Source organism: Lactuca serriola, chromosome 5 (assembly GCF_051521515.1).
Source record: "Lactuca serriola cultivar US96UC23 chromosome 5, Lser_US96UC23_V15, whole genome shotgun sequence".
Lineage (NCBI taxonomy): Eukaryota > Viridiplantae > Streptophyta > Magnoliopsida > Asterales > Asteraceae > Lactuca > Lactuca serriola.
In genome coordinates this window covers 305,332,667-305,343,140 of record NC_136412.1, presented here as the reverse complement: position 1 = coordinate 305,343,140, position 10,474 = coordinate 305,332,667, and the positions used below count along the sequence as shown (strand labels likewise).

Sequence of the window (10,474 nt, the reverse complement as noted above, 5' to 3'; positions counted from 1 at the left end):
TATAAATATAATACTTATTATTATTATTATTATGTTAATCCAATCAACAAATGAATAATAGTGTATTTAAGTTATTCATATAGGCCTCATACTGTGTACTTTAAACCAAAAACTTTTTATTATACTACAAAATATATGAATAATAAAAGAATATTTAATTTCTATTGAAGAAACATTGTAACTTTTAGCAACATTAATGAGAGACAAATTCAAAACCTTTTCTTTTATTTTCTAGGGTTACAGCTGTAAATGTGTTCTACACAGTTTGCTTCATTTATATACAAAATCACCCTCTTCAATCGGCCCCCTATATATAGACTAACCATAAACACCGCAAGAAACACAACCAATCTTCTCTCTTCTTCCTTAATCACGTTTCTAAACATTTTTTGCGTGTTAGCGTTGAACTAATGGCTCAATCATCTTTTTATTTCTATAGCCTACCAACATGTATATTCTCATTATATGTTTTGGTTGGGAGAGCAACGGGTCAACTTTCGGCCAACTTTTATGCAACCTCATGCCCTAACTTTAGCTCCATTATATCAAGTGCTGTGAACTCTGCGGTTTCAAATGAAGCTCGAATGGGTGCTTCTTTACTTCGTCTTCATTTCCATGACTGCTTTGTTAATGCAAGTTTTCAATCACTAAGTCTTCTTTGTTTGACACATTATCCATTTATATGACCTGCTTTATTTGTTCATATTTTATATATTAGCATCAATTATGCTTTTACAATTTACTATACATAATGAATTTACAGCCTAGAATATGGAACAATGCCATATACGTTCAAACAATGAAAGTAGACAAAGCTTCGATTAAAATTTAGAATAGTGTTTAATTTGTACCAAACATAAGAATTTAAATGGTTCATCAAGCGTATATCAATCTAGTTCTTAAATGTAATTAGTTAGTTCTCATTGTTGAAGCCAGGACCACAAATGATGGGAAGGAGTAGTTGTAATAAAGATGGATCTTATAATTTCCACGTAATAGGGAAGATAGGACTTCATTAGCTAAAGTCTTTAGCTAGTAGCCTGCTGTCCAATGAAAATTAAGCACTATTTTTTTCATGTTATCTTTGACTTTGAAGCACAGATACAACGCGGTGTTTAGTTGTTGACTGTAACAGACCAGCCAAAATATATATGACAAATGATATCATTTGTTTGGTTATTGTCAGCAAAAGAAGACGTAGACAGTTTTTCCTAAACAACGATATCTAGAAGTAGGATCATGATTCATGCATCATGTGAATTAAAATCAATACACACGTATAAAATCGTGTTATACATGTTGATATAGTGTCATGTATATATATCTGAAGATGTGTACATCATAAAGATGGATAATTAATTATGCAGCATAATTAATCGAAATTGGAGGTCTACCATGAAAAATTACACTGCATGTTTTAAGATTACATATTAAAAACTTTTGTCCCATACTAATTGTTTTTTATTTCATTAATTATATGTAGGGATGTGATGCATCGGTGCTACTCGATGATACTGCAAATTTTACGGGAGAAAAAACAGCCATACCTAATAACAATTCATTGAGAGGTTTTGATGTAATTGACACCATCAAAAGTCAATTAGAAAGTTCATGCCCTGGTGTTGTCTCTTGTGCCGATATAGTAGCAAAGGCTGCTCTTGATTCTGTTGCAGCAGTAAGAACTAGGAACAATCCTTGTTAATTCAGAAGGATTATGCAAACTATAAACCATTGTTTAATTAATTATATAAATTTGATTGGTTTTCAGCTTGGTGGCCCAAGTTGGAATCTGGTGTTTGGTCGGAGGGACTCAACTACGGCTAGTTTGAGTGCAGCTAATTCGAACATTCCTGCACCTACTTTGAACCTTAGTGGTCTTATCACCTCCTTTTCAAACCAAGGTTTTACTAGTAATGAAATGGTTGCTCTATCAGGTATTCAATGTCAAAATCTCTCTCTCTGTCTCTCTCTCTCTCTCTCTCTCTCTCTCTCTCTCATGAAAAATCTAACACGTGGAAAATTTTACAATCTTATAACTTACTTTAGTGGAATAACCTTGAGCCTTAATTGGTTTCTCTATGTCATAATTTGAATGCTATCATGTTGTGCCTCTTCGGGGCATTCTTGCTAGCAGTGAGCCTTAAAATTAGGAAAGGTATTTCAAAAGACATTTTATATAGACTCCTAATGGATAAGTTATGTCAACACTTCATGGTATTAGCAAAAAATACTAATTAAGAATTGTTGCTACTTTGCCATTAATTATCTCACATAATTGTTCTCATTTATTGACATATATGGCTTCGAATTTTTGGGATTATAGGATCTCATACAATCGGGCAAGCAAGATGTACTATATTTCGAGCTCGCCTTTATAACGAGAACAACATAAACTCATCATTTGCCACATCACTAAGGGCCAATTGTCCTTCAAGTGGCGGCGACAATAACTTATCTCCCTTAGATGTTGCTTCACCTACGTCATTCGACAATGCATACTTCAATAATTTGTTGAACCAAAATGGTCTATTGCATTCGGATCAACAACTTTTCAATGGTGGTTCAACTGATGCTCAAGTGAGAACTTACAATTCGAATTCTGCAACCTTTTTGACAGACTTTGCAAATGGAATGCTCAAGATGAGTAATCTTAACCCCTTGACCGGATCAAGTGGTGAGGTTCGGACCAATTGTAGAAGAACCAATTGATTACTCCCAACATTTGAAAAATGAAATTTATTTTTCCAAAAATAATGTTAATCTTAAAATATATTTGTCTTGTTGTACTTTATTTTGTATTGTCGTATTCAATGTAGAAGCTCATAAGTTTTTCTTTGTGTTCTCTTTTGTGCCTTCAAATATGTGAAGTTGGAAAAACAGGGACGTTTACCTATTTTCTAAAAACCGTGTTTTCTCATTTTGAACACACATTATGACCTAGTATAATATTAAAACTGATAAATGGTTATGTAGTTGTATACTCCTCTTTGATGCCTTTGCTTTTTAGTATGTTACACGTTTAAAACAAGCTTTGGATAAATATATATATTGAAGTGAGGTAGTTGCCTAGTTGGATATCAAATAAAGAGGTTTAATGGGTTCTATGTCATCTTGCATAGGCAAAAAGTGTCTTATTTGGTAGTGACATATAGGCCCATTCGAACAAGACTTTAAAGATAACCTACCTCATTCGTTGGCCTAAGGAAATATGTATACATAAACAATTAGGGATCAATTATAAAAAAAAAAAAAAAAAAAAAAAAAAAAAAAAAAAAAAAAAAAGAAGAAGAAGTTCAATTCCCAAGGATCGTGGATCTATTTAAAGCATAATTAGATCAACAATTTACAATTCATTTAAGAACATACACTACTACAAAAAATCGCATAAAGCCTGATATATAAGACACGTTTTTTAGAAAATATAGGTTATATTATAAAGAAACCGGGTTCTATAAAGGAAAATCTAATATGACCCTGTTAAAAGTTGAGGATGAGGCTATATCTATAGTCAAATGAAATAAGTAGCTTACACCCATACAACCATGTCATTTAACCATACAGATATAAGACCCCTTTTATCAAATAGAACCGAATTCCATGCTTGATGCCTCCACCATCCGCATGCTAAATGGTTATAATTTATAACACAAATTATTAACATCCAATTTATTTTGGTTATTTTCAAATCACTGGTAACCACAACACTTAATTTTCAAGTGTATTAAACACAAACCTAGATTCACATGCAAGGAAACCACCATATTTAATTGATTTTATATAATTATTCATTCAAACTCTCATCATCCTTTTATACTAACGTACTCTCTTTATTACATATTAAAAGTCTTATTCATCAGGTTTTTCACATTTATGAAGATATTTATTACTAATTATAAAAACTCCATTATTAATATCTACATCAATAAACCATTATACATAGATACCATGAACACATTTGTGTCATAATTCATCGACAAGAAGCATGACTACATAGCAATGTTTGATCGATCAATTTATTTTGAAATTCTTAACTACATAGATACCATGAACACATCTGTGTCACTCTTCATCAACAAGAAGCACGACAATATAGTAATGTTTGATTGGTCAACTTATTGTGAAAGTCTTAACTACAACAAAAATGACCTACGATCATACTTTTTTTATAAATCGCTTTGCAACATTTCAAAAAAAAAATGTGATGATTTCGTTCGAAAGTGTTGCAAATTATCATTGGTAAAATCCTGGATTATTTTCACAATATTTTAAAATCGTAATGGTTATCGATGAGATCATTAGTATATATATTATCACATGTAGAAATCTAATGTGGAGAAAATGTAATACCTATGGTCATATGAATTGCTTTTATGATCATATGTATTATTTAGCGATACACATAGAAATCTAATGTGACTAACAATAATATGTATGTCTACATGAATTGTTTGTATGACTATATGTATCATTTAGCCACATATAATAGACGTGAAAAATCATGTGGCTGTAAGCATATTATGGTGATGTTTTTTTTAATTGAACGTGTGTGCAAATATATCGTTTAGCCTCAGTAAAAATAATGTGATCAAATATGACCATCTACAACATATTTGTGTTCCCTTTATCGGAAATCATGTGCAATGGATTCTAATGTGGCTAAAGGTAATATATATGGTCACATGAATTATTTATATGGTCATGTGTACCATTTAACCACATATAATAAACATGAAGAACCATTTGGCTGTAAATATTTGATGGTGGCATTTTTTTAAATTTTATGTGTCCATATGTATCATTTAGCCTCAGCCGAAAAGTGCGGCCAAATACGACCATCTGCCACATATTTGAGTTCGTTTTATTAGAAATAATGTTCATTGGGTTCTAATGTAGCTAAAGGTAATACCTATTGTCACATGAATTGTTTTTATGACCATATGTATCATTTAGCCACATATAATAAACGTGACAAACCATGTGGTTGTAAGCATTTTATGGTGACATTTTTTTAAAGTTTGTGAGTCCATATGTATCACTTAGCTTCAGTAGACAAATGTGGCCAAATATGAACATCTGCTACATATTTTTGTTGGTTTTATCGAAAATAATATGTAATTGATTCTAATGTGGCTAAAGGTAATACCTATGGTCACATGAACTGTTTGTATGACCATATGTACCATTTAGCCACACATAATAAATATGACAAACCATATGGCTGTAAACATTTTATGGTGGCAATTTCTTTTAAGTTTGTGTTTCTATATATATCGTTTAGCCTCAGTTGAACAATGGGCCAAATATGACCATCTGACCCATAAGAATTAATGTCATAAACGCTACCTCATAAAACCTAATTAAATGACAAGCATTTTACTATAATAAGAAAATTACCTTCATTGAAGCATTACTTAATACATATAGTTGAGTGGTGTCTAATAACCAAATATCCAAAAAAGCCAAAAGATTGAATTTACAACAATTACCGCCTAGTGATACGATACTTATGAAATGACGTAATGCACTGTACTCCCTATACCAACGACAAACAGGGCAATGATTCAATTCGAAACATAAACTGAAAACTATAGGCACAAAGCTTAGTGTGAGCTATCTCAAAATACCGCATACCATACATATATAACAGTTAAAACATAACTATGTCTATTTCACCCCTTCGGTCTCTTTCAAACGGTACTAGGTATATTTCAGCACCTTCAGTCTTTTTCAGCAGGTACTGGGTCCATTTCACCGCCGTTCGGTTGAATGATCATCGTCTTCACATTGCCAGATGATATCATTTTTTGTTGGCTTATAAGCATGTAACATCCCAAAATTTTCAGATAAAAATTTGTTTTTAAATCATTCTCAAACACCCAATAATCATATCAAACCAACCAAAAGTGTAACATAATAAAAATATCATCAGAGTAAAAAATCCCATAATCACATAATGAGGAAAACATGGGTGGCTGCGGTGTGATCATGACGGGGACTTCCCTTTCGAGCTGGAAGTACCTGAAACATAAACTTAATCTATAAGCACAAAGCTTAGTGAGCTACCTCAAAATACCCCATACCATACATATATAATAGTCAAAACATAACTAGGTCTATTTCACCCCCTTCGATCTCTTTCAATCGCTATTGCATATATTTCACCCCCTTTCAGTCCTTTTTAACTGATATTGGGTCTATTTCACCCCCTTCGGTCTCTTTCAATTGGTACTGGGTATATTTCACCCCATTTGGTATCTTTCAATCGGTATTGGGTCTATTTCACCCCTTATATTTATCATATAATCATAACAACAAGAGTCATAGAGACAAGAAGCATAAACATGCCCAACAACAAATTATCATGAAGACATTTTCATCCTATAAATATAAATCAGTGGGCCGACATTGGTTCCTTCAACCCACGAGTATAGTGAAGGAACTCACATCAGTTTGAAGATAAACAAATCACACTCAAACTGCTGAATCTGAAAGCCCCATACTAAATAACAAATAATACAACCCTAATTAGTAATTAGGTCATTAACCTAAACCGAGAGTGCAAGTTCTAAGTCTCGACTCCTAGGGTAAAAAGGTTGCTTTACCCTTCTCTTATTGGGCCTAACATTTTGTTGTCAAAATCCAAACTAGCCCAAAGTCCAAAAGACACTCAAGGCCTAATATGGGATCAAATCCATAAAGGCCCAAATCAAAAAGACTCGTGGCCCAACAATGGCCCAAAACCATAAATTCCAAGGTAGCCCAAAAACAAAACACCCAAAATGGGTGTTCTGAGAGAGTATGCCCGATGTACTCTATCCTACGCCCCGTGTACTATAGATTTACAAAGGGAAGGTTACAGGATGAGATGCAGTACACACAGCGTACCTACACTTATGCCTGACGTACAGATCAATAACACAATCTTTCTATTATGGTCTTAATGCTTTAAGACCCAATGTCTAACTTCATATCTAAGTCCAATAAAATGTATTAAGCCATAAAGTTTCAATCCTTATGCATTTACATGGCTTAATAAGTTTCAAAACCCAACTTAAACACTTTATCCACATGGAATGAACACCAAACTTTGCATGGATCATCATAACCAGTCAAGATGACATTTTTATTTACTAACAACATCAGATATGCTAAGATCTAACACTCTAAGCTCCTGATGTAACTTATACTCATAAGGATGAATCAAGGGACCATAATATGCTCAATACAAGCTCTATACTAGATCTGACACATAGAGTCATCAAGATAGAAGCTTTATACCTCCAATAAGTTGGAAAGAGTGAATAACCTCTGGATCTATAAGCTTCCACTTGATCAATGCTGCTCTACATGGCTTCTTCTTCTTCAAAGTGTACCATACATACATCCAAACACACACAAGGGTCAATCTCTTGAGAAATGGGTTGGGGTTTCAAGATATAGCACAAAAGAGTCAATGTAGGCTAATAAGGTGAAAGCTTGGGGGATATAAGGTGTTTAAATATGGTGAAAACCCTAAAAATTAAGGTTTTCCCCTAACTGACGTACGCCAAGCGTACCAGGGTGCCTACCCCATCTCATGCACTCAACAAAGTACATGTAGTAGCGTCTTAAATCGAAATACAAGAAAATAAATTGCTAAGGTGTGACCTGACATATCGGGTGTTACAACTCTCTTCTACTTGAACCAGACTTTGTCCTTAAAGTCCGCCTCTACAAACAACTATAGGTGATGCTCTCTTATCTCGTCTTCAGGATCCTATGTCCATTTTGACCCCTTCCGGTGCTGCCACTACACCTTTATCAATTTTACCACCTTTTTTTAAAGAGTCTTCATCTTCCTATCGAGGATTGCTACTGGTCTCTCTATATAGTCAAGCGATCATCCACCTGAATGTCCTCCAATGCAACCACTGTGGAATCATCGACTAAACATTTATGCAACTAAGAGACATGAAAAGTGGTATGAATCTGACTGATCTCTTCTAGAAGATCCAAACGATATGTAATCCTGCCCTCCTGAGCTATCTCCATGCAAGGACCAATATACATGCGACCTAGCTTACCTCGATTCCTTAATCGGATGACACATTTCCAAGGTGACACCTTTTGGAGTACCATGTCCATAACCTGGAACTCTAAGTCTGATCGGCGTCTATCTGTATAGGTGCTATGATGGCTCTGTGTTGTTTGAAGTCTGTCACAAACCTATTGAATCAACGCAGTCGTATGAAGTACCGATTCCGTACACCCTATAACCCGCTGACCGACCTCAACCTAATATATCGGGGGTCCTACACTTCCTCCCATAGAGTATCTCAAAAGGAGGTCGATCAATGCTGGCGTCATAACTATTTTTATACGAAAACTCCACCAAAGGAATATACTTATCCCAAAACCCATCAAAGTCCATTACACATTTCCGTAGCATGTCCTCCAATTTTTAGATATCCTGCTGACTGTGAACATCAATTTGCATGTGAAAAGTCGTGTTGAACTGAAGACATGTACCCAACACCTCATGGAATCTCTTCCAAAACCTAGAAGTAAACCGAACACCCTATCAGAAACCACGGAGATTGGGACCCCATGCCATGCCACCACCTCCCGAATATAGATGCCGGCCAACTTCTCATCCGAAATTGTCACACCCCCAAACCATAACGGCAGAAACGTCGGGGGGGGGGGGGGGGGAGGCAGATGGAGTGTCTTCATGTACAATATTATAACAATTGAATATAAATGAAACATAACAACACAAAAATTCATACATTGAGAATTTAAATATTACATTGTTTACAAATCTCCATTTGTTCATAAGTGAATACAAATGATTGAAAATTAGAAAAACATGAAACGACAACGCCGACCCTCAAGAAGGGTTGAATACCTCTCTACTGGTTTTCCTGAGAATACAAGTGATTTTGAAAAGTGTCAATGATTACGTTGGTGAGTTCATAAGCATTTCATATGAAATGGATTTGTAATGTTTTCGAGAAACCGATTTTTGTATACCTCTAGAAAATTTGATATTTTCTTTAAAAACAAGCTATAAGTCTTATACCCAAGACCAAAACTATATGTGTTATCTTTGTATTTTTTCCTTGTAACATGATAATGTATGTTTCTAGAAAATCCAATATTTTTCTTATGTATAAACTGTAGATGTATTTATTTCCTTTGTATACTTTCCTTGTAATTGTAAAATGTATGTTCCCAAAAAATCCAATATTTTCTGATGTATGAAAACTGGAGTCATAAACCCTAAGACCAAAAATGTATGAATGTTGTTGTACTGAAAAATAGTATGTAGTTATATCTATTTAGAAAAACTAATGAAGTGTAAGCTTCCCGTAAACCGAGATAGTATGTTAATCCCTATGTGAGTTCTTATAACCATGCTAATGTGATTGTTATGCTTGAATACAATGTTCTTCAGGCGTCAGAAAAGGTAAGACATTTGTCACCCTAGACTTGCTGGTCTAATGTAGCGAACAGCTGAGGTGTGGGGTTGTCAATCTGTGACAACCTGAAATTTATTCCCGTCATTTTAACCTCTCATTCCGTTAATAAGCCTCGCTTTATTAAACTGTCCGTTAACCTTTTGGATTGGTTAATTAATTTGGGACTTTTATAATGACTTCATAAGGGTTGGAACAAATTATAAACACCCTCAATATTCCTTGAAAAGTTTTAGTTACAACCAAGTCAAAATACGACCATTTAATCGGGTGCGACCAAAAGCCCCGTTTAACATCAATATTGGGTATATTTCCACCGAGCCACAAACTCAAACCCTATATAAGGGTGAGTGGACTCCATTTGAGACTTTCCACTCTCTCTCTCTCTCTACAAGTTGCTTTCAATCCAAAAAACCGCCCATTTCGAGCCCCAAACTAGTAAGTAATCTGCCCTAACTTGTTGTTTAGCTCATTTAACATGCAAATTCATGTTTAAGACATCAAATAGGGGCCAAATCATGCGTTTACGGCCCAAGAACACTCTTGGACCGTAAACACCCTTAAGTGGAGTTTTGAAGCCCCAAAACCCTTCCAAATCACTCCTAGGGCTTAAATATGACTTATGGATTTGCACCTTCGAGCTTAGGACACCAAAACCTTGCATTTTGGAGAGTAAACATGAGTTTACAGCCCATGAACACTCTTGGACCGTAAAACCCTCTTCAAGGGCCGTGAACACCTTTTAAGGTGTTAGAATTGCCCTCAAACACCTCCTATGACTTAGGTAAATGTCTAGAACCAACCACAATTGAAGTAAGGGCTTTAAAAATTAAAGAAACTATGGACATAGGAGTTTACGGCCGTAAACCCCCCTAGGATTGGTCCATGGGCCGTAAACTCCCAAAAGGAGGCCAAATGATGCCCTAACTTCCCTATATGGCTTGGAAAAATGCATAGAAATTTATACCCTTCCATTTAAGACCTTAATACACATAAGGAAAGGGAATGTAAGAGTT

General features: G+C 34.8%; 1 protein-coding gene across 1 annotated transcript; it reads left to right on the top strand.

Moving 5' to 3' along the window:
• The first annotated feature begins 357 nt into the window (after positions 1 to 357).
• On the top strand, positions 358 to 2,837 carry LOC145054838 (cationic peroxidase 1-like). Its single transcript, XM_079003103.1, has 4 exons — positions 358 to 632; positions 1,484 to 1,675; positions 1,769 to 1,934; positions 2,324 to 2,837. The coding sequence occupies exons 1-4, from the start codon at positions 411 to 413 to the stop codon at positions 2,707 to 2,709; spliced, it is 966 nt and encodes a 321-aa protein (XP_078859229.1). The 5' UTR covers positions 358 to 410; the 3' UTR covers positions 2,710 to 2,837.
• The last annotated feature ends 7,637 nt before the right edge of the window (positions 2,838 to 10,474 follow it).

Coding starts and splice junctions, on each gene's coding strand:
- LOC145054838 (XM_079003103.1), top strand. CDS start 411: ATGGCTCAATCATCTTTTTATTTCTATAGCCTACCAACATGTATATTC. Junction 633..1,483: donor TCCATGACTGCTTTGTTAAT/GCAAGTTTTCAA, acceptor AATTATATGTAG/GGATGTGATGCATCGGTGCT. Junction 1,676..1,768: donor CTCTTGATTCTGTTGCAGCA/GTAAGAACTAGG, acceptor ATTGGTTTTCAG/CTTGGTGGCCCAAGTTGGAA.